At 42.0% G+C, this 24,801-nt stretch overlaps 1 protein-coding gene across 6 annotated transcripts in view; it reads right to left on the reverse strand.

The window, feature by feature from the left end:
• Positions 1-303: 303 nt before the first annotated feature.
• Positions 304-24,801, reverse strand: part of PIGQ (phosphatidylinositol glycan anchor biosynthesis class Q) — a 36,861-nt gene continuing 12,363 nt past the window's right edge. For 4 of the 6 annotated variants that reach the window (XM_068908342.1, XM_068908343.1, XM_009672083.2 and 1 more), the window contains exons 4-11: positions 24,112-24,232; positions 18,350-18,476; positions 17,157-17,310; positions 14,164-14,275; positions 12,054-12,134; positions 10,953-11,067; positions 6,992-7,053; positions 304-2,671 (exon numbers count right to left, since the gene is read on the reverse strand). In XM_068908342.1, the coding sequence (XP_068764443.1) occupies positions 2,519-2,671; positions 6,992-7,053; positions 10,953-11,067; positions 12,054-12,134; positions 14,164-14,275; positions 17,157-17,310; positions 18,350-18,476; positions 24,112-24,232 (925 nt within the window). In that variant the 3' untranslated portion in view covers positions 304-2,518. Of the gene's footprint in view, positions 2,672-6,991; positions 7,054-10,952; positions 11,068-12,053; positions 12,135-12,417; positions 12,520-14,163; positions 14,276-17,156; positions 17,311-18,349; positions 18,477-24,111; positions 24,233-24,801 lie in introns of all 6 variants that reach the window. The other 2 variants (XM_068908340.1, XM_068908341.1) reach the window with 1 other exon arrangement.

Below are 24,801 nucleotides of genomic sequence, written 5' to 3' on the forward strand. Positions count from 1 at the left end.
AGTGAAAACATGAGAGGGAGGTAAAGTGTAAATCTACTCTGATGAGTGGCCAGGTGAGGATGGCTCTCAAAGAGTCTGACTTAAGCTGAAGAGGAGACATCATTTACACCAGTCACCCTTTAAATGGATCACAATCTGGACTTACTCAAAACCTGGACTGGGGAGAAATACTTGCACATTGATATTCCAAAACAAGAAGACACTGTGTTTGTACATAAGTTTTAAGCAGTGATTGTTACAGAACACAGATCTCTCCACTGCTTACAGCCAGTGACAAGACAATGCTCCAGTCAAAGCCTGTGGTGGTGGTGGGGTTTTGCCACATTAGTTTATTTCAATGATACTCCCTTTTCCTCTGGATCAAAGAAATAGGAAATTTTCTTTTGGTAGCAGTGCCTGTGTAATATTACCTCCCCTCATGACATCCTTAAGAAAACTGTAAAAACCTCACAGTTTCTGCATTTGCCTGCTAAAGAACATCTGGATCAAAAACCTGCCTACAGAGCTTCATTTTGCTCTGACCAAGCTATGGCTGAAGAGGTAGCAGCTGTACCATGAGAGCCTGTTAGTAGCTACAGAAAAATACAATATATCTGATCAGGGATGTATTGAGGCAGCCTACATTCCTGGGACCATAAACCCCTTCCATCCTGTGTTAAGTTCAAGTACATGGATGAGTACATGGGACAGTGCAGAAGTCTCCTCCTCCAGTTATCCTGCCAGTGGAGGTGCTGACTGAAGGCTACTAAAGCCTCATATGTCCCTCTTACTGATGGCCTTTTGCTCCAGCAGATTAGCTGTGGCTTGCCTTGATCTAGTCACGCTGGAATACACAGGCAGCCCTCCAGAGAAGGGCTGAGCAATGCAGACATAACACACATACTCCTCGGTTTCCTTGGAGAGAGAGAGAGAGACAGAGAGAGAGAGACAGAGAGAGAGAGACAGAGAGAGAGAGAGAGCGCGCGAGCGCACTCTGGGGCAGAGGAAGAGGGGGCAGGATTCAGCATGGCTTTTCACCTGCCAATTAATGCAGTCACTTCAGGGGTGCAAAGTGGCAACAGGATGTAGAGATACAACATCACTGCTTAAGCCAGGGCAAGAGGAGCAAACAGAGCAGGGGAAAGTGTACTTCCAAGTTACAACTGTATGTAAATGTCTACACAGCAATAACATACACAGTGGAACAGTACACAAGTGCATAGGAGCACCCTCCCCAAGACAGAGAATAGAAGACACCCCTGAAGGAGGAAGAGACATCAAAATGAATATACAAGTAGAACGGGACACAGAAAAGCCAAGCACTGTTGTACTGCGGAGGTAGTATCTGAAGCAAGAAAATTCTCCTGAGAGAAATGTGTCTACATCTTCAGGGTAAGAAGTGGCTTCAAATGCTTCATCTGAGTAAACTTCAAAAGCTTCAGAAGGTGCAAAAGATGAGGCACCACACTGAAAGGCTCTTATCTGGGCCCTGAGAAATAGAGGGATGTGGTGACCCCATAAGGGAGTGCAGCACGCACTTCCCTGAGCTGGTCAACCCACATAACATGCAAGGTTGCTGCAGGCCTCTTGTACACACACCAGCTGGGGCTGGATTCACCAAAGCTGTGTTTGCCTTACATCACGACTAAGCAAAGAAGCCCTGAACCTTGGTAGGGCACAGAGCTCTTCAGCTGCCACCTACACCTGAGCTGTCTAGGGTTTGAGGCTGCACTCTCTGCATTTCCAGTTCTGGTGCTAGCTTAAGGCTCAGCTTTCCTCAAATCACTATTTGCTTTTGAAAATGTAGACAAGACCCTCTGTCTCTCATGTAGGCTCAGATGCACAGCATTCTGTGTTTCTGGGCCTCCAGTCCCTGTGGTTTCTATGCTCAGCACCTTGCTCTGCTCCTGCAACGGGGGTGAATCCAAGCCCAACCAGAGGCAAAAGAATAAATATCCTAGGAGCCCAGATAACCCAGCTGTACTGTTTTCAGTGTGTGGCTCTAAGAGCTGATTCTCCTTGCTGGTTTTGATCAGCTGGCTTGAATACTGAAGCACAAAAGATCCAAAATACCCAGAGGCATAACATGCCTCAACACTATGGCTTTGAACCACCCCAAGGGCTGTTTTAATATGGTCCTGTGAATTTACATGGAAAGATATATAAATTACCAAGCCATTCAGGAACTACTTCCTCGATTACACTAAATGCTGGTTCCACGAGGCACTGATGGGCTTAATCTTTCGCTTTAAAAATGATCATTGTTCCCTGATGCCAACAGGCAGACAGGTTATAATCTAGGGTGGAATATCACTGCATGAACAGGAAACTGCCTGGAAACCAAATCAGTTCAAACACAGTGTAGGGGAAGGAGAAAATTGAACAAGAATGTTTAAAAATACTTGCCTTTAAAAATTGAGCCCCTCCCACATGTTACTAAAATCTAATTAAAGGGATCCAGCAGCTGTGCTGGCTCTAAGCATTAGGATTCAGTATTTTTTTCTGGCCAAGTCTTTCAAGCTTGGCTCCTTTGCTTTCTTTAGTCTTGCTTCTCTCCTTTGTGCTTCCAAGGGTAGATCAGGTCTCCAAAGAACAGCTTCTTGCAGAGGGATGTCCAGGAGTCCTTGGGGTAATAGCTGTAAGTTGGCAGCCTGTATGTCTGTATCACGGTGCCATATGATAGAGGGTTGATCTACGAGGAGAAGGAAGAGGGATAGTAGCAATGAAAATATGTTGTAGTAAGAAGCAAAGACAAATGAGGAGGGTAAGTACAATTTTTGCATAGCATTAGCCTCTGTTAGAACATCCCTGCAATACTGCTGCTCACAAAGTCCCTCTCTAGCTATTTAAAGATGTAAACAGCTTTCTATAACATCCTGAAACATTAACAAATTGCGCTTGGCAAGGAGTATTATTAGACTCATTTTCAAGGAGAGAAGGAGAGGCAAGCACCAGCAGGATTTGAGAGTGCTCCTTGTTATAAGAGGGTGCTGAACTGTCACCTTGTTGCTTTAGTAAGTCGTAATGGTTAGGGAGATGGGGGCCGCCTATTGCAAACAGCTGCATATTCCTCTGGGGATGCAGTATGATTCTGATGAACTCCTCTACAATGTGCCAGCTAAGCTGTCTTTTTCACTGGCCTACTCCTTTAACGTGCAGAGCTCTGAGCCCACAACTATCCTTTAAGTTTAACCTGACATCACTTATTCAAAATCTGCTGTGATCAAGTCCTTGCAGATCAGGATGCATACTACAGTTTACTATGCAGGGCTGCTCATTACCATCTTAAATTAAGTCTCCTTGGCTGGGTTCATTTTTTCAATTTGATTTCAATCACCGTCCCTTGAATGATCATATCTGGAGTTTCTGCCTACATACAGCCCGTGGCCTCTGGTAATGGTGACAAAGTTGCTGTATTGTTCTTTTGGTAGATGAGGGAGTCAGAAGACGTGTTAGCTGGACAAGTGGCAACGGAAGCACATTAAGCTTGTTAGTTCTCATTCCAGTGGAGCACTTCAGGGCAGAGAGATAGCTGAAGTCCAGGGGATACAGTCTGGCCAAATTTGGATGCATGAAAAGCACACACAGCACTAGACTGTCCCCAGAAGAGCGAAGAGATCACATAGAATTGGTGGGTCTCAGAAAATAACCTGAGAGATGCCAAGGTGAGAGGACTTAACAGAGCTAGAGAAAGCTTGGACAGTGGAAAGAAATGGAAGGTCATACTCCTCTAGCAAAAGGGTCCAGCTACGTTGGAACCAACCAGGCAGCTGCACAGAAAAATAAAGACCCCATAATTCACAGTAGAAAATCCAAGTACAAAAAGGAAAGAAAGGCAGCAAAAAACATACAGACAATCATTACTTTGTCAAAAGCGGACTATTTTGCCCCCTGAAGAGTTTTCTGAGAGTTTGCTTATACTACCAGTTTGCTTCAGCTATCTGGTGTTCATGGAGAAGGGAAGGATGACTGCAAGAGTGCTTAAAAAGATAAGAGCTTTGGGAAAGGGTCGAAGGCATTAGAAGTGGTCCTGAAGACCTTCGCCAAATTAGTTTCAAGGCACAACTTTGTTAAACAGAAGGAGAAAATGCTTGTGCCCAGCAGCATCCCTAAGAAGTTAAGGAAAAAGCCAGGGCAGCAGCTCACACAGGCTGAGGGAAGCCAAAGAACAACTAGATCCAGCATGGCCTGGCTGTGGGACAATGACTCACTGGCAGATATTAAGTGAGTCCCGGACAGATTTACAGGAAGCTAGTTTTGAATGTAATCAAAATGAACATTGGTATCAGAAAAGTAAGAGCTGAGCTCATACCACCTGAGGTACATCTAATCCAAACTAATGCAGCTCATGTTTCAAATGCAGTCTACAATCTAAAGGTCAAGAATTAACCACAGCATTTACTGGACATTATTTCTGAATACAACCAATCTAATCCCATTGTGGCCATAAACAGTTTGCCAACTACCCCCTGCTTCAAAAACCCCAGCAATAAAACTTGAGTAACTGTTTCTGCCTATTTCCTCAGCTCTGTGCAGAGCAGTATGTTTGTGGTGAAAACAAGTTTATTCAGAGGGGACAGGAACTGCAGCTATACAATGGAGATACACAGTGTATATTCCTTTGACTATTAACTATGTGGGTTGGATGATTTGGATGATATTTGGACACAATATTTCTGGTTGAAATCCATCCCCATGCAGAGTGATGGTGCTGAGGGGCAGTATTTGCCTACTTAGAAATAACAAGAGATGATTTTAAATCTAGCACAATATACATTTCTACCTCTTCTATAATAAAAGGAAAGAAACAAGCAAACACAAACCAACCGTTTTATTGGGGAAGTGGCAATATGAGTTCCTTTTATGCAATTTCTGTAGTTCAAAGCTATAATATACCCTGATATAATATACACATCCTTTGTTTCATAATGCAACTGTTCCCTTTTCCCTTCCTCTGTTGCTTAACCTTTTTCAAAGCAGTTGCTGTGAAAAGATGACATTTCTAGAAGAAGGTATGCAGATGAATCAAACTCAGTATGTCCTCCTGCTAGGTTACCAGTCAGCTGACCCATACTGCCAGAAATATTTATTGTGTACCAAAATAAATGATTTTAAGCCCTTATGAAAATACTATGTAAGACTTCCTGGAAAAATTTAAGCAGCATTTGGAAAGGAAATATTATCCCCCCTCCTCCATCTGCCTGTGTCTGGACTTTGCACTGCAATGACAGTATCTAAATAATAATCACTTGGCTGAACCACAAGCTGAATACGGATTCTCAAAATCAGTACAACTGATTTCTAATCCATTACTAGTGCTCAAAAGGATAGATGTGAACATTTCAGTCACCTATTGCTTAAATTATTTTAGCCACAGTTATACTAAAATACAGCCTTGCTTTCCTCAGGTACAGATCCAAAGGGAGACAAATAGGGAGGGGACAAGAGGCAAAGCCATTGTGAAATTTTTAGAAAAAAGCTATCATCGTGTACCATGAAAAAGAATTCTAGGCTTTTTAGGTCTTCCTATGGAAAGACCTGTCAGAAAGCGGTATACTCAGCAGGAGTTCTGAAACAAGCCTGTATTTTCATTTCTCCCAGCAAGAGTGCCCTTACCAACTCTCTGCTCATTATTATTTGAGTAGAAGGCCAAAAGAGACATCTACTAAAGCACTTCCACCTCTTGAGCTCATGACTCATGCTATATTCTAGATAGCATAAGGACTTTTCTGCAATGGTCCAAGGAATACTGATCACATTAATATGATTCACTGCCTCATGATTCACTCCATCTAAATCCTGATCCTTTTCCTTTGGAGAAGCTACCCACCTTTTCTCACACACTAGTGCCAAACTCTCTGCTCCTCTTAACTGTTTCTGTACCTCACCATTGGTACCTACAGCTTCCTTTTTATCGAGTCTTCTGGGCATGGGGAATGACAGACTTTGGTCTTTACCCCACTACCCTACCTAAGCACAGGAAGAAGAAAGACAGCATGCTTAGACCATGCTATAGTTTTGCTCTAGAAGACACCTGATGATTAGATTCCTTCTGAAATTGCTGCTAGCTGATGTGCCAGTTCCATGCTTAACTAACCTCTGCTGAAATGGGGCTGGACTAGGGATAAAAAAAAGCAAGAGAGTTGGGAAACTGTATTTAATTCCTTCACAGACATTCTTCCAGTGTCCAAATATTCTTTATACAAATCTATATACTGACTCACAGGATGCAAAGAGCAAGAAAAGCAACTGTCTGATATGGCAAGACTGTTGCAAAGTCAGGAAATGGAATTTTTTCAATCACTCCTGAAAGGATAATGAGAACTTCACTGCTACTATCAGATCATTTCTTTTCAAAAAAATTTCCTTCTATTATCTCTGGCAACAGAGCATAGAAATGTAAAGTTACAAAAGCACATGCAACCTTTTGCTATATACCTTGCCAGTGCAACCTAGGAGAATATACAAGGAGGCCCTTCCTTCTCTTCTCTCACCCACACTCTCATCCTGACTGCATCATGAAATAGCTAAAGCTTTATAATACTTCTGGAAGGGAATTTTTTTTTTTTAGCACATAACTATTTCATTAATGACATTTTAGTTTCCTTCTTTTGCTTCTCTCACTATTCTGCAATTATTAAGGCACAGCTCCATATAGCCAGGAAGTGAGGTGACAATGACATTAATTTTTAATTACAGAAGTAACAGAGCTTCATGTTTCTTATATCTATTCATATTTCTTTTCATGCCATATAGGATACTGCATTTTCTCTAAGCTGAGGAGTCAAGCAGAGCATTAAAAAGTGCAGAAAACAGCAGTCATTGCAATGTGAAGCATATTTCCCTTGTTTCAGCATTGCACGGCTGAAATTTTTTAAGTGGGGCCTTTATAAAAAGATATCAAGTCATGGGACCAGTTTCAGAACTGCTATTGAAGAGAAAAGAATCTTAGAGACAATCCAAGGGGAAGTCTCTAGTAGAAAATGTAAATGAAGACACAAAAGTGGCTTACCTGCATAAGGAGTCGAAGAGGTTTTCTATGCTTCTGTTCGAGAACTCTGAACTTTACACCAGCTGAAAATAAGCAGAATAGGGAAACCAAATTTACGCTGGAGAAAAACACCTGCTATTTACTTTTCAGGTCTGTTGGCTGAGCACCAATTTTCTAGAGATGAGGTTTTAAATCTTCTCGGATTTGTGAACCCCGAAAAAGTTTCAACCGGAAGCACAGATTCTCTCAGTAATGATTTTAAATTTAATGGCAAGAGGTGCATTTTTCTCAGCTTCATTAAAAGTAGCCCTCAACTTCCAGGTTGAAAATGCAGTCCTAGAGAAAGCACAAAACCTAGAAATCAAAAAGAAAGAACTGATCATGACAGAGGGGCTGCAATAATCTTTATCTGTTCCCAAACCTCAAACGGAACGGGAACTCCATGTTAATAAGAGACAGAGGACTCTCCTTTAATTTGTCCTAATGTGGATACAAGCACATGTGCAAATCTCTCGTCCTTTCAGACTATGAGAGGAAAGTGGCTGGCCCAGAGGCTTTAAAAATATTTCAAAGCAGTCACTGCCTATTAATCCTAGCATTTGTATGTTTTTAACACACTACCCACTCTATCAAACCTGTTACTTTTATATTCCCTCTTGGACTTGCTACATTCCCAGTACTTTAAAGATAAATAGAAAAGATATTAGATTCCAAGGGTGACATACTGCACATGAATGTTTAATGTAATGTTTCAAAGAAAGATTACAATTAGGACTAAAGAGCCTAAAGAACCTTTAAAAAAAAAAAGAAAGAAAAAATGATCTCAAACCACTTCACAGAAATAAAACCAATCCATCTTCAGCATATCTGTAACAATCAAGTGTGCTCTGTTATTCCTTTCTACGGGTGAGAAGATAAGGCAAGAGAAATGATCTGCCACAGATCAAACAATGACTCAGAAGTAGAAACAGTAATAAAACTGTTCATTTGTGTTCGCGCCACTGATATAGTATCTATGTGTCTTTTACACACTTAAAGGAGCAAAATATTTTCTCTTTTTTCTTAAGCTTTGAATTAATTCTAATTCTACAGTTTATTCTTTCTTCTGGGAGGGAACTCTCTTGTCAGGCAGAGTGCTCTAATTTAAACTATGTCTCCCAAAATCATAAGGCCTTTTCTGTGCAGGACAGGAAGGAATGATCTGCCTTTTGCTGGGTTATATTGAAACACGGCTTCCCCAATGGCTTCAAAAGATGTTGAAGTCTTCTGGGTCTTGACAAGCAAATGTGCTCAAAGGGAACAATTGCTCAGAGTGACTCTGAGTTTTGGCTAAGAGGAAATGTCTGAGTCATTCCAGGAACTTCTCTTTAGGAGAGCAAATCTGTCAGAGGTAGACACAGACAAGCGAACACTGGAGTTTCAGGTATATGGTCTAGTACTCTGGAGCCTTATTTGGGGAACAGTCTGTTAACCAGCAAGTACTGTTTCTGTAGGTCATGGCCATACACTCCCCTTCTACAGCAGCAAGCTAACAGTCTCTTAATTAGACTATTTAATTGTTCAAGAGTCTTAAATGTCTAAGAAAATATATGCACAGAATGTTTACAAATTAATTTATTTTGGAATGACCTATAGATTACTATAATGCTTAGAACCCTCGGAGCAATTCACTTCACAGAAAAAGCAAGAATGTTCAGTCTATTCCAGATCATTACAGGAGAGAAGAACCCTAAATTATCTTCTGTAATTACCAGCCAACTCTAGAGTCTAGGGTTTTGTATATTATGTACACAATTATCATCAATGGCACAAAAGAAGTCAGTACATGAACCCATTTGTTTTGTTTCACATGACAGTACTTTAAAGAAAGCTCATTGCTTACTTGTTTTCCACTAACCACAGAGGCACCAACACGACAGGACCTATGCATTGAGACTGACAGTCTCATGCATTGAGACTGACAAACCTTGTCCCAAAGTTTGTAAGGTGAAGAGGTAAGAGGGCAATTGGGCAAGAGGGAAAGAGAAGTACAGAGAAATGAACTGACTTGTCCAAGATCATACAGCACATCAGTAGCTTAGGTGAGCGCAGAATCCCAGACTCCTGAACCTCACTGGTAGGCCTTAGCACTTTAAATCAAAATCATAGTGTACCCATCCTGACCAAGGTGGCACCCGTTTAGCTAATGCTGGGTAGACAGAATTCTTGCATAGAGGACATCAGCTTTGACGCATTTTCAGAAGGCTTTTTAAAGTCCAAAGTCTTTCACTTCAGATGTGTGGAAAGGCAATATGTATTTCTGACATTTGGATGGATCATTACTCACCTATCCTGGCCCAGGCTTCATCAATAATAATTGTTTTGTCTATTCAGAAGCTGAGCCAAAGAACTTGGAGGCCAGGTGCCAGGACTGAACTGAGCTGAACTTTAAACACTGCACTCAAACCTTGCTGACAGGAAAAGCTATCCATCCATGTTCGCAGAACCATCCCGATGATGCTTGTAAAACCAGCTGCCATAACATATGCCAAAAGATATCTTATCCAAGTTCTGAAGCAGAAAAGGGAGGCAAAAACTAAGCAGTATGGACATCAGGTGAAGCGTACTCTCTAAAGTCCTTTGAATTTTTGATTCAACTGCTCCTTCTGTTGCCATACCAATAAAATGTTTTTATTTTGTGCCAGGAACATAGGCCAGAGAAATTTTCAAAGATGCCTCTTCATTTAGCAGGCATAGTATTGCTGTCTTCTCTTTTTAAATGTTCAAGACGATCAAACAAACAGTCAACAAAGAAAGTAAGTCAGGTAACAAACTCAACTCAGCAGACAACTCTCTGCCTACACTGAGGCTTTCTATCCTGCAGAGGGTGGCCAGCTGAGGAAAACTGAGGAGTAAGCCAAGACTGACTGGAATATATGGCCTTATATCTCTCAACGGCAACAAAATTTCCTTCTGCCCTTTGACTTGATGTTTACTGTGTCAGTTTTCTTCAGCAGTATTTCCTGTTCTCCAAAGATAGTCTTGAAGGGTTAAGAAGTTTCTGCCAGGAAATTCATAGGAGCCCGCTGAAGGCATACATGGAAAAGCAACAGACTGGGTAACACTGTTCAGCTCTACCTTCCCAGAACCAAGTTTGGCACTGCTCCAGTGCAGGCAAAGCTGTTATCAGTTGTCTTGGGCTTCCTTTGCATTTGATGACTGGCCTTGGTTTGGTAATGACCAAACTCTTTCTTACATTTAATGTTTCCTGCTGCATGCTCTTTAAATGGATGGGAGATGATGATTTAGATCTGCTCGATTTTAACTGGGTTAACCATAATTGTTTTCAGTTAAATCCATTTCAAAATGACCTTCTACTCTGCTCCTAATCAAGTTACTAAAAGTGGATAAAAAATGAGTAGTTTCAAAATGGTGATAGGTTAATCCCAAAAAGCGAATGGATTATATGAATACCCAGAGCTCTGAGATTAAACTGAACACCTCAGTTCAGGTCTATAATCAGTCAAGTCAGCACAGGACTGAAGGAGCTGCATTGCTTTATACCCACTGCAGATCCAGCCCTTTGAAAGTGCTGATCCTCCAAATATGTTTGTAAACTGCTTCACAGCCAAAAATCCCAAGCTTAACGGCTTGTTTAACTCTCAGAATTTTTACCAGACCTAGTACACTAGAACTGGAATAAAACCCTGAACTTATTAAAAAGGTGCCTGTTTGGGTGTCACTTTTAGTTACCACTGGCTTTATAAATGTGCTTCTGATTCTGTTTCAGCATCAAATTTCTTCCATTGACATCCTTATCCTGTTCTTTGGGGTGACCAGTTAACAGTATGGACAACTTCAGGACTGGAGTTCTGCACTTGGGACCTCAGTTCTTCTCTGGCCTCCTGCATCTTTCTATTCACAAGCCACCCCCGCATCAGTTCAAGGAAATGCATAATGCAAAATCTCTGAATTTCTGCCTGAGCAGTCCTGAAGAACTTACCTGCAAGCCTGTAGGATCTGCAGAGCCGAAGGATGATTGAATAAAGAGGCAGAGAGTCAATGAGATCGACTAGCAAGTGTATCAGGCCTTGCACAACCACCACCAGCAAACGGAGCTATAGAGAAATATTTTAACAGGCAAGTCTCAGAGAAATAGTAGGACCAACATTTGCAACTTCACAAGTTGATCTGCAGTCTGACATTTTTGTGTGCTAAAGTAAAGCCTCCCAAAGTGGGTTTGATGTGTGGAAGTGCTGGGCATCCAGCCACTGCATGAGCTTCCTTGACAAACTTAGCCTAAGGTTGTAGCCATAATGAAGCACCTACTGTTTCAGAGGCTATGACCTCTAAAAACATGACAACTATTCTACTTTCATTGGTCACAGTCTAAAAAGGGGGAATTCAGGCTTCCATTTCTAGTAAATTCTATCACTGTACTGGTAAATATAAATTCCGCTCTCTCCAACAATGGAGCACCCTATTTCTGACTGAAGAAACCCCATGTAGAGCATTTAAGCAAGAGCAAAGGAGTGAGAAATAGGCTTCCTGCTTCGTGTTTTACATCCCCCGATTAGAGCACCTCCTTTTGTCAGAATGTATTTATTTTTGCTGTCAAACTCATCTGAAAAGAGATGGTTCAAAAGAGATGTTGAAATCATGTAGAGGCTACCGCCTGGGGAAAATTTTGCTTCAGGCCTCAAATCGGACTGGTCATACTGGAGGTAGAAAAGAAAAAAGTCCAAACCTCTTAGCAAAGCCTGTCCGAGAACATTTAACACAGTAGGTTAATTTTCAGAAAGAAAAGTTCTGGATCTGGCCATTATGCCAGATGTGGGAGGGAAAGATTAAAAATGACTTTTAAGTGAAAGACAGTGGAACAGCTTGTCCTGCTGACTTTGACTTGCTGGAAACTCCCTTTGGAGAAACACAAATATGTATCCTTAATTCCACTTACTTGGACTATGAAAGCTGTGTGACAACCCTTCTTGGGACACTCAGACAAATATTATATTTTCTTTGTGGATGACAGTAAATGACTAGGAAACCCTTTTTAAATATCTCAGAAGATCGTATGTGACTGGCTTTAAGGGTTAAATCTTACCAGGGTAAACACCAAATAATACAGTGCAGTTGTAGGCAGAAGGAACAGCAGGATTGTAAATAGCAAAGTGCCAATAAATAACTAAGGGGAAAAAAACAAACAATCATTAGCCGCGCAATGGCAAAATAAAACAAAATAGAAATAAAAGAATAGGAAACAGTGAGACAATGAGAGTTTGCAAGATTGTTAACAAACTGTTTTGGAAGGATAAATAATATAGATCCCGACAGCATTTTTTCCTTTATAGACAATACTCAAGATTTCCTATTTTAGGCTGGCTTCCTTAGGAAACAAGACTTAGGTGATCATGCTGTCTGTCCATTCTCTGCCCCCATAAGTTTTAAAACCATTGGCCAGTTTTTACCTGAAAAAGATGGAAGGGTAGAAAGAAGTAGAAATTTGGTAGGCAATTCTGCAGCAATTTGAAAAGTGTTTTTGTTCCTCCATGTTTTACCAGAACTGGCAGCTGGGGAAAGGCAAGAGACCCGATTAATGTCTCCTTTTAGGGAAAAGCTGACAGAAGTTGGTTAGTAAACATTCCCACTGGCAGCAGCCAGCTGGCTGGTCAGCATGTCTGCAGCTCCAGTGCAGGCCCAGAACTTCTGCCTCTTGCTCAGCGGGGCTGTCACAGGAAACAGGGCAAAAGGGAGAAAGAAGCTGGGGTTACTGGGGCAAAGAGGAGCAATATTTAGGGGATAAAGGAGAAAAATCCATAGGAAAGCAGGTATCACTAGTTCCTCTGCCCACAGAGCAAGTTATTTTTATTTCGGGCCAGTCCAATTGGCCGAAATCAAACTAATTCCAACTGGAATCAATGGAGAAATGCAGACTTGTGACAGATGAGGATCTGACTCTTCAATTTTCAGTCATAACTTCCAGAACAGAGAAGATATAAAAACACAAGGCACTGCCATTTCTTGAGAAAGAGAATATGGCCATGGTATCTTATGAAAGAAAACACCCAGACAGTCCTGTCCCAGAGGCAGATCGACATCCTAGCTTTAAGTGTATAACTAGAAATAGATTATAACCCAGCCCTGGCTCACTTCTCTTCGTAACAGTTGTCTCTCCCCTCCTCCATCACTCCACTGCCGTTGCTTAGCATCTCAGTAAGTCTTTTAAGGCCTATTTTGAATGTCTCTTCCCATCCAAGCCAATGACAAAACTCCCACTGGCTCCATAGCAGCAGGATGAAGCTTGAAGTGCCAAACTAATCATTGTCAAAGTACACAGGGACAGAGCACTGACGTAAATTACCTTCCTGACACAGAGACTCTTACTTTTCCATCACTACAGAAAAAGAAAAATAGCTCTTCCATTGTGATGTAAGAGGCTTAAGCCTGTATGCTGCAACTGAGGGAGAAGCTCTGGCCCTGGAAGTTACCAAACAGCACTGCAACAGAGATTGCAAAGAAGGCTGCAGAGAGATGAGCCAGCCTCTCCATATATTTATCATGATATCTACAATTCCCAGCAAAAAGCACCCAGAGCTGTAAAATGCTGACTTGTGGTAAAGAATAAAACAGATATTACTATCATTATGATTTTTTTTACTCAGAGACATCGTAGTCATGTTTGCAGGCAGAGAGCAGGCAGCACCTGCTGAACTTCTATCTGGAATTTCAGATTTTAAAAAGAGGATGCACTGTTTCACAAAAAAACTGCATTTATTGTTCCAGTGAAAATGTGTGGGCCAGGCTCCAAAGCAACACGAATTAAACAGGGCCTTTTAATAGAAACTATAGGAAGTCTGTTACTATGGCAACACTCCTGAGCACCACTTCTTAAATTGCCTCCCTCCCCTATAATCACTCCCCCACCCATGCTCAGAGAGGTTGTGAGCATCTGCAGCACCCACTGAAATTCACAAGGGTGAACTGCACCCTGCAGGTGCTCATCACCTCCTAGAATTAGGTCCTGTGAGCATGCAGAGAAGTGAAGGGGTGCTGTAAGGCAGCAGTGTCCAAGGATGCAAAGTGCGAAGACGTGCACTTTTTTGGCGCACTACAAAGCCTCCTTTGGTTTGTATCTCAATACTAAACAGAGCAGAATAGGGTCATGTTGCCTGCAAGCAGTGTTCTGCAGCACGTCCCCAGCATTGTAGCACTACCTGGTCCAAGTCATAGGAGCAGGAATCTACCCGTTGTCTGAGGACGTTCCACTTCTTCCCACGGAACAAGCGCCAGAGAGACGACAGGCCATAAATTTTCAAGCAGTAGAGCCTGAGCAAAAAGACGACACTGTGAATTAGAGCTGTGAGCTCCTGACCTTCAACACAAAGCAGCTGTCATCATCACACTCATGCACCCACTGACTCCACAGAACTCGAGGAGGCAAAAGAAATCAACACAAGTATGATGCAGATAAAATACTAACTGCTCAGTCATCTGTACGTGCGCTGCCCCTTGGGCAAAGCAGGCTACTGCTGAAAGCTATGGATCAGTGGAGGGTAACAGCCATGCCTATGCCCCTGGCTATGACAGAGCTCTTGATTGTAGGATTTCTGCTACTGTTGATGGTGGAGTTGGTGTATGGGGAAGAGCAAGTTCTGCTGGAGGGAGGACACTATGAGCAGCAGCAATCACCAGTCTCCTGCCTTTCCACCTCTCTCCACCTTCACTGTAGCAAAATAAGCAGCAAGCTTACTCCCCAGAGCTCACCTTGGTCTCTCCTGTTTATATCCACCCCATTCCCCTCACTTCACACCCTTTCTATGGCAGCAGCAGCCAAAGCTTTGCCCCTCTCATCTGAGTCAATACAATTCAATTTTGCCTACATAGCACAGAGAGGCAAAGGAGTAAATAGGAGAAGACTAGAGTCTCTGGCAACTGCTTTAGAAAACCACAGTTTCAAACATCTGGAAAAGTGGGAAGAGAGCAACTAAATGGATGGTGGCACCCCCATCACATCCTTTCATCATCAGGCTTTAGCAAGTTGGTACTACAATACTCGAAGCTACTTGCCTCCCAGGAAAATGGCAACAGTGGGAGAAGCTTGGGGTAATAAAAGGTGAGAAATAAAGACACCTCCAGAATAACTTGATAGAGCAGAAAAGAGCGCCTGGAATGGAGAGGAGGCAAAACAAACCCTGGGCAGCAGTCTCCAACATAAATGGATGTAAAGAAGGGGGACACAGCCAATCTGTGGGACAGAACAGAGCTTGAGAGTCTGATCTACTAAAGGTAGCCTGGTTAACTAGCCTAGATAAAGTGCAACAGTTGCTCAAACTTCAAGACAGCACTGTGAAAGCAGTGGCAAGGAGTCTTATCCAAAAGAGTAATCTGGTTTGAGGAACACTAACTGCTTCAAGGAACTGGCAGGGTGCCCCCAAAGGGCTGGCAGGCACAGCTCAGTGCACTAATCTCTAGGTAAAAGGGTGCCCAGGACAACTCCTTCATGTTGCTGGTGCACACCTGCCTTGTGGCTCTGACTAAGGCTGCACCTGCCTTCTCCCCTGTGCACCATGACATAATACAAGCATGTGTATCTCATTTAGCACCTGCCCCACCTTTGCGGGCTACCTGCACACACATGCCCACTTTCATTTCATTGTGTGGTTAGTTTCAGAAGAGGATCTTAGACTTCACCATCACCTGAACCAGCAAACTCTTCTGCCAGCTGCACAAACACAAGGTGTTGTGATGATTTTGTGGAAGTGGGTGACTGGTATCGCTTCTACAAGGGACACCAGGCACAGCAGGGGCGGTTTGCTGCCAGCTTCAAGACAAAGAGCTGCAGCAGCTTTACTTCTAACAGAGAGAGCTGAGGCTGGCAGACTGGCTCCCTGCAGCTCATACAGGAAAAGCAATCAGCAGGGAAAATGCTTTTCCTATTTCCACTCACTGCACAGTTATGAGGGACCAAAGCCTCATATCCACTCCTCATAGCCCAAGAAAGAAATTCCACTAAATGGAGGTGCTGGGAAGAGACTCCGCATAGAGATTACTGATCTCAGGTGTAAGCCCTATGCTCACAACAGAACTGATTCTTAAATCATATCTCAATATTTCTAACTATCCTCCACACTACCTATTACTAAAGTTCTACTATTTCTTCTTTTGTTCGCAAAGTACAGCCCTCTACTCTCATCCTGGGAAGGAATGATGCTAATTCTGTACTTTTTAGGCTTATTTATTACCTTGTCTCCTCTCCTTGAGAGGAACAGATATTCTCCAGTGCTCTCTGTGATGCCCAGTGGCCACGCATGTCAATGGAGAGCACGAAGAGAGCATGTTGGTTTGCACTCTTTGCATAGTAACCCCAACGTGCCCAGCAAACCCAGAATGTGCCCCAAAGCCCCTCACTCCCCTCCCTCATAGCTTCTCCCTGGCTACCAGGCCATGAGGCCCTTCAGTACGTCTGGACAATGATGGAGGGATGATGTCACAGCCATGCTGCAACACAAAACCTGCCAGCTGGGCTCCATGAGCAGACAGGCCCTCTAAAGCAGGGCACAGTCAGGGACTGGGCTTCTCCAGAAGTACAAGGGTTTCCCTTTCCTCCTCCTCTCCTCCAATTTTCCTCAAAACTACTGGGTAGGGTACAGCTAAAAAGAGGGAATCAAAGGGATGGCAAGAACTGCTTTATCGCACTCCACCTCTTATGTAGTTTTATTTTTTCCAGGTCACTACCTCAATAAGTAAATATTAAATGCAAGAGAATTGAAAGATAGGCTGCTTGTACTGCTGTGGCCATCGCTTCTACACGCATAAAAGAAGGCAATAAATTAATTTTCAGCTTAAACTGTGAATTTAAAAGAGCTACACCAGGAATGACCGTACCCAGTATGATACCTAGGTCTGGGATAAATGATTGAATATCCCACAGATTTGACATACGAAGGTTTAGGTTTTGTGGCTTCTTTGGCGAGGAATCAAGCCACTGTGGCCCAGGTATCCTGGATACCTGCTTTTCGCTAGCGCTTCTGTATGATGAGGGTCCATCTAGTTTAGCAAGAGGCTTTGACAGCATCAGCAGTAAACATCTGCCACAGCAGAGAGCTGTTAGCTGCAGTACTCCACAAATTAAAGACATGCCCTGTGTGCATGCATTCACCCTTCTCTCCAAATGTACTTAAGATACAAATAAAAGAGATCAACTCACCTGGCTCCGTAGACATAGAAGCAGTAGATGTGGAAGGTCAGAAGTGCAATGATGTCAGAGAGGATGCAAAGAGCCACAGTCAGGCCCAGACAAGCTGACAGACCAACATGCCAGAGGATCATCTCGATGAATGGAGACATCAGGTGAATGTAGCCTAGTGGACATCACAGAGCGTTAGAGTAAGAAAAGGACATTTGACGGAAACATCTTCTTTTCCAAAAGACCCTGTCCTAGAACATTGCTCCAGAAATCATAGATAAGACCACATGGAAGTAAAACTAGGAAATTTCTTCAGATGGCCATCTTCTATTTAGGAGGGCCTGCAGAAATTCTCTTTCCTCCTAGGTCTCCATCCAGGCGTGGCAGCTCTGTGAGAAAGGGGGGCACATGCCCAACTTGAACATAGGAGTCACCGTACTCCACATGCAATTTATTTTTCTGGATTTGTGTCCAGGTTCCTAATTACATTTTAACTGCACACGTCAACCTTCACTGAAACAATTTCCCTTATACTTCCTATTCCCATAAAAGCTATCCAAAAATAATTTTATAAAACAAAACAACCCATGAAAGGCACACAGTCTAGAGGCACACAGTCTCTTTCATCATAAAAATCGAGCAAAACCACAGAAATGAGAGTATACTTGATAGGTGAGCAGAAGTAGTCCAAATAAGTAAGGAACTCATGACCATCACGACTATTTCCCTTCATCAATATACTTATCAAGGATAACAGGGATGCATTATTTCAAGGAGGGAATATATACACAGAAAGCTCCAAAGTACTATGCACTAAGCAGAAGTCAGTGACAGGATAGGGTCTGCATTTATGTCCTAAGATAACACTTCTCATCCCTATCCTATCAACTACCTCTTACAGGGCAAAGACTACAAAAGCCTACATAAGAACTAAAAATTTCCCTTGGACGTTAACCGTCAACAGCACCAAAAAATAAGTTCTGCTGTGACTTGCATTATTTGCAAAGCATCAGGATAAGCACTTTATTTAATATGCACGACTTTCTTGTGTGGGAATCCAACTTTGGCTTGAGTTCCCAGAGCAGAAAGACTCACAGACGAGTATGCGCTTGCAGTAGTGCACTTTGATTCGTTATTTACCTCTAGGCAAACATTAAACATTTGGGAGGGAAGAGATGAAAGGGCAGGCTGAGAAGTTAAACAGTTGTACTTACTAATCCAAAGATGGATGTGGTAAAGGAAGAAACGACCCAAAACCTGATCCAAAGCTCGGTTCATTTTCAGTCCAGCTGGTGCTCCCATTAGCCACTGGAGCAGGTCCTGGAGCTCTTTAGCTATGTGCTACAAACAAAGAAATGAGGCACCTGAGATAAAAGACTATTACTATATTGAATAGGTCCAGTGTACTGAACCTGCTCCCCCCATCATACAAAGTATTCTCACTACACCCTAAAAACAATGGGGAAAAAAAAGCATGCAAGCAAAGAAATATTTTGTAGACAACTAGTTAAATCAGAAATGCAGCTTTATGAGCAAATAACTAAACATAACAGCACAAGAGGAAGCTGATCTGTTTAAATGGTCTCAGTGCTGGAAACATGAACCTAGTGTTTGTTTCTGGCCATCTCTGGTAGCCTTGCACAGTATGACTTCTTGATGTACTGAGACTTCTTGTGGGAGATGGGCAAATACAAGCGCACAAACCAACTTCATTATACAGACAACTGAACGGTCAGAACAGAGAGAGCAATCTAACTACAGAGAAGGCTATCAGGATTTTTAAAGGGCAAGAGGGTGGTGCACCCCTGGACAGGAAAGGTGAATTTTTACACCAGATAACCTGCGTGTTTACAGCAGGGTAGAAAATATAATTATATAAGCATACTTTACATATAGACAGACTTTGTTTATACTCGGAGGTATATTAGGCAAGATTAACTGTGGTGTATAGCACTGATCTTGTTCAGCTTATCTTACTGCTTATCACAGTAGCACTCTCACTATCTTGTCTCTATTGCAGGTTTCTGGGAGAGATACCTATCACATTCCAGTGGAAAAGAAGCCCTCTGAATCACTGAGAACAAAGCTTGAGTGAGTTCACTACCCAAGTCACTGAAAGCTTTGACTCACAATCCCTGGTGATTTAATCCTAGGCTGATTTTATTTACTGATTTTAATTCTCCATCCCATCCCATTCCTCTGCCCCCTTCTTGCAGTAGGCAGGGTGGAAGAGGGTGGCTCTGCTCCTCAGCTGTAGCAGTTCAGCTTGACCTCTTCAGGTAAGCTGAAATCAATGGTGAAGCCCATTCACCAGACTGTTAGTCGAGGTAGCTGAGAGTGGTAGCCTCCAGCAAACAGGTGGGGAACATACATGGGAGAAGTGACCTCTAACACTTTCCTGCAAGTGTTTGAGATTGAGTGAAAGCCTCTGAAAATCCCAGTCATAATCAAGACCATGCATGTGAGTTTCAGTGAAAACTATGCGTGTGCAGAAGAATCATGATAACAAGAATCAAGACCTGAAACTAATGCACTGTAGCCTACTTTCCCCAACGTTCACATGCATAATTTCCCTGTAGGCAAATGATTTCCAAAGAATGATTCAATTTTATTTATTAACCAACACAATCATTATAAAATGAGTTTGTAAACATGTACTTTTAATGTAGTGGCAAAGTTTTGAGCTCCATCTTCAGCTTAATCAAAAACTCACTTAACAAGAGGGTTCCCTTTGTGTTTCATTCATTTTCCCTCTACCTCAACAATCCTTAAAATATCTCACTGCAAATCAGAACTGGCTTGAACTCATGGATCTTACCTTTGCTGCTGAAAAAAGAAGTGTTAGCTACTTTATAAATAGACTGCTTTTAATATTTTAAAGTGTTGGAGATGTAAGTTAGAAAAAGTATTTTGGGATTTTAATGAAATATTTAAAGGCTTGAAAGCACTTCTTCAGCAAGGCTGTTTTCCAGCACTGAATATTTCTGAGAGTTACAATTCCAGAGATGCCTCTAAAATCTGACAGGGCATTGCAGCTTTGACAAGGTGCCCTAACTTGTTGTTACTTAGCTGGTTAAAGCCTTTCAAAATAAGGTCATAAGTCATAACATTGCAGGATGTTTTCCTATTATATATTTTAGGACTGATCAATAGCAAGCAGATTCAGAAAAGGTGACTAGGAAGTCCAATCCTCTTGTTGCAGTCATGAATACTGAATGTACCTAGTACTAATAAATGAAATACAGTGTATTACATGGAAGTTGTTTCATTAAGGGGCTGTAGGGACATTACTAACCTGGAGACTGAAACTAATGTGGTTTAGATTAGATCACTGCGGAAATATTTTCTTTTTCAGTCATGATCTACTTGCTAGACTTCATATACAGAGGCTCTGGTGGTGATGGGGCATCAACAGAGAAAGACATACAGGTCTACCACTCTAAATTATCTGTTTTATTCTGTTTATCACTTGGGTTTTTCTATAGTCTCTTAAAGAAAGGTTGCTTCACATTGGTTTTATGCAGCTTAGCTCTATCTATCGCAATATAAGGGAACAGAATATTTATGCATATGCTCTAGTGAAGGTCAGAGAAAGCAAAGCCCTTCTTACCATACACATTTGCCCTGTGCCTGTTGCAGGGGTTTGGGGCTCTAAGTGTCACTATTTTATAACTGACATCTAAGCATGCTTTCTAGGAGGTGTTCTCTCTGCTTGGTTTACAGATTAGCAGAACGTGACTGAATAGGAGCTTACATTCAATTATCACTAAGGCCCAGTAACATTTTGGGAGGTATGATCTATGACACTGCTCCAAAGATATTACAGCTTAAGGAGATGAGAACACAGCTAGGATGGAAGAGGTGAAAGAAAAAAGATGGTTTATAAGCAGTTTCTTCTTTACAAAACAGAAAAATGCAGCACTTTCAATTGGTTGATTTTTTTTTTAAAAGGCTGTATCAAGGAAAGCAAAAACCACAACTGCCATTGGGGAGCCTGGTATGAGCAGGAAGAAAAAGGGTAGGAGTTGTGAGGGCACCTACAGTTTATTCACATTTTCCATGCTTGGTTTTGAAAGCCTGCTCAATAATCCATCCTTCATATTGCAGACAGCTGCTCCCCAGGTGTCTCTGAATCACATCTGCTTCATATACTGACAAAAGCAATTTGCTATTACAGTCAGCACAGCTCATCAAGCAGTGAAAGTGGGAACTGCAGTCCGTGATGTCTTGTGCATAATCAACAATTGCCAGCTAAGTGCTGATTTGAGAACCATTATATCAGGGGATGATGAATGACAGCCAAGGAATATGGCTTGATCCCCACGTAAGCAAGCTGAGCTTGTGACCCTGGCAGCTGGCAAGGGTTAAAATAACTTACCTGCTCCTGTTTCTTTCCAGAGAGATGTTTGATTGGGGAGGGTGGGGCAGGGGGGGAAGCCACAGCAAAAGAAGTCTAAGCTACAGTTTGGCAGCTGGATTTCAATTAACATAAAATATTAAAAAATAAAAAAACAGAGAGGGGCAGACAACAGGACTTCTGGGAGTGATAGGTTGGAACTGCCAGAAGAAGGCAGAAAAAGTATGTACTGTATCCAGCTCCCACAAACGTAAAAGTTTGTCAATATAAAAAAAAAAAACAAGCAAATCAATATGGTTTTATATATATAATATTTTATTTACTACCTGATACACTGATGAAAGAAGGTTAATGCCATCATCAGATCTGGGGCACTTATCAGAAACAGAATAGCAAGGAGAACTAGGGAAGGAAAAGTCATTCATCCTGCACATAGGAAAGTCTATATTACCGAATTTGGCAACACATAAGCACTCGAGAAAGTTCAAAGTGATGGGAATAATGTGTACCAGATGGAGACTCAGCAGCAAAGTGGAAACCTACTATTGAATGGCTAAGAGGAGATTTTGCTGTCATACTGGAAAACAAAGTTATGCTGGCTTGCACACCACATGCTGAAGTCATTGGCATATTTTGGGATCACTCAGTTCTGTATTTTTTAAGGCCTGAAATGCACAAGAATCAGTGCCCACTGAAGGCAGTAAAAGGACTCCAAATGACTTTTTGTCCACAATCTAATACTCTTAAAAGAAGAAAGCAAGGCTGGAAAGTAAGAGGAACTGTAAGTGGCTTGAACCAATAAGCTTGGAGATACTGCAGAAAAGAAAGAGGCACAAACTGAATACCATGCTACCCATAGCAGTGGGAGTTAATGCTTCCAGAAAGTAAGTGAACAGTTCTTGGTGATCCTGAAGTCTGCCTACTTAGGAGACCTGGTGGAAATAAATGACACTGTGATGTGCAAGCAGATTGACAGATGAGTTAAATTATTGAAAGAGGAATGAACGAGCTCTCACAAGCAAGCCCATCCAGGACAGGTGCTGTGATCAGATACACCTTGAACATAGAGATCATCCATCTGCCAAAGACACTGGGCAGATGGCATGCTTCTTGGAGCCAACTGTGAAAACAGGATCACAGCCAAAAGCCACTTCCTTGCGGATTTTTTAAGAAATCAGATTTCTGAGAGCTAGACACTTACCTGAGGAAGAGCTCTAGAGAACTTTCCCAGCTGAAATATCTGTAAGGGAAAAGACTGTTTTCTAAGTCTTACCAAAAGATTTTTAGTTTTTAGCTCAAAAACTACAAGATCAAATGTATTCCAAGAATTGCGATCTTTTCTACTACCACATCGCTGCTGCTGAAGAGAATGTGAAACATGCCACCCTTAGAAGTTTCACTAGAAAAGATAACAAAAATAGTAATAATGATGATCCACAGCCATGCTGGCTACACACTTTCTGAAAGCAGAGTATGTGCAAGAATTATTAGAGACATGTGGCTTGTGACGCTGCAAATCTTAGACATGGACCAAGCAGATCATCAGCAGGGGAACAGCTCCTGAGCTCTTCCCAAGGACAATAAGATGAGTAGGAGAAAATATACTGTTGCTGGAATTCTCTAATCAGAATAAAATTTCTCCCAACTAAGAAACTGGAGAAAGAGTAAACAGAGGACCTCCAGCTGCTAGAAAGAAACCAATGGAAAGATCCACCTTATCTCCCAGCAATGAAAGGCAAGTGGGCAAAGAAGGGATTAGGCTGTGCAGGGTCATGTCAGTGCTCAACACTGGTTGCACACATATTCCCAAGACAAAGAAGCTCTTAAAATGGAGCTAACTTCAGATTAATGGTCTGGTCTCCAGCCTCTGAAGTACATTATATGTTCCTTATTACAATTAAACAGATATATTGGAGTGATACACTTAAAATGTGTCACCAGAAAATGAGGATATTATGAGTCATACTTATTCTTCATGAATTTATGCTGATACTGAGGGTTCTCAGTGGGCAAGAAGAGTTGATGTTTGAGAAAAGCATAGGACACAGCAAGTTTCCCCTGTCTACCACCTGCACACCAGAGTTTTTAGAAAGGATTTCAGCGTTTTGTATCCTGACTAGCTAAGGCCTTTAGACTTTCCCATGAAATTCTTCTTCACAAGAATAGCTGCACTGCTTGTCAAGTTTGGTTTTCCAGCAGTTTATCAGACTCAACCGAGGCTATTGTTTTCCTCTTCCAAATGCTCCATGTAACAACTTGAGGACACTTGCTGTCAACTCCAGAACAAAAGTACTCTGGTTTGATAATGACTCCAATCTGCTGCTACAGAGCTGTGCCAAAGACATTCTTGTTGCTTTGGGAGCTGGAATAGCCCTTCAGTACATTTCTAATTACCATTCACTACACATTCAGAGCAGAGCTGTGTTCCTTTTGGGCAGCCACAGTAGGCTTGATCTGAGGATTTCACTGTTTCTGAGAGTCCTAATTTGCCTGACTTGAGATAGGGCTCTCTCTGAAGTACCTCTACAGAAGGCACTGCCTCCTTAAAACTACCTCAGGCACCAAGATCTGGTCACCACACATGGCAGGAAAAAGAAGAAAGGTTCTGTTGAGACTCACATCAGCCACAGGGATAAGAGCATCAGCAAGGTGGCCAATCCGATTCTTTCTGTACAGCCAGGACATTAGCAGTATCCCCAGAGCCACATCAATCAGCAGTGAGACAAAGATGTTGGCTTTCCTGCATGCAGGATAAAGAGAAACAATGTTAAAGAAAAAGGACAGTGCTTAATGTTTCAATAACAACAACTATCAGCTTCACTTACATAACCTATTTTATCTCCCAGGGACAAAAGAACAATTTACTTAAGAGGTGCATTGTAGAGGTCTTTTGACTTTCACTGATGGCTGCTACTTCTGTGGCCAAACACTGGCCTACTTGGAGCCTGCTACAATAAAGTATCATTTTAGCAGGGGGAGTGAATAGTGGTACTGAAGCTACAAAGAGGAATGTTAGACAAAGTATAAATACTCAGTGAGGATTTAGTAATACTAAGGGCATTGTGCATCTCAAGATGCACTTCACATTGAGATCCGATGGCTCTCCAAGAAATATAGTTTTGTTGAACCACTAGCCAATGTAATAAATAGTGTTTCTGGGTAAATAGGGTTGATGAACTGCCCCCTCACTGCTAGAGTTTCTGAATGGAAGTCCATGAGCTGAGTTATGTAGGATATCAGATTAAACAATCACAGTTACTTTTGGCCTTAAAATGTACTAATCTGTTTTAAGTATTCCTTGGGAATCTA

The sequence above is a fragment of the Struthio camelus genome, chromosome 15 (genome assembly GCF_040807025.1).
Source record: "Struthio camelus isolate bStrCam1 chromosome 15, bStrCam1.hap1, whole genome shotgun sequence".
Lineage (NCBI taxonomy): Eukaryota > Metazoa > Chordata > Aves > Struthioniformes > Struthionidae > Struthio > Struthio camelus.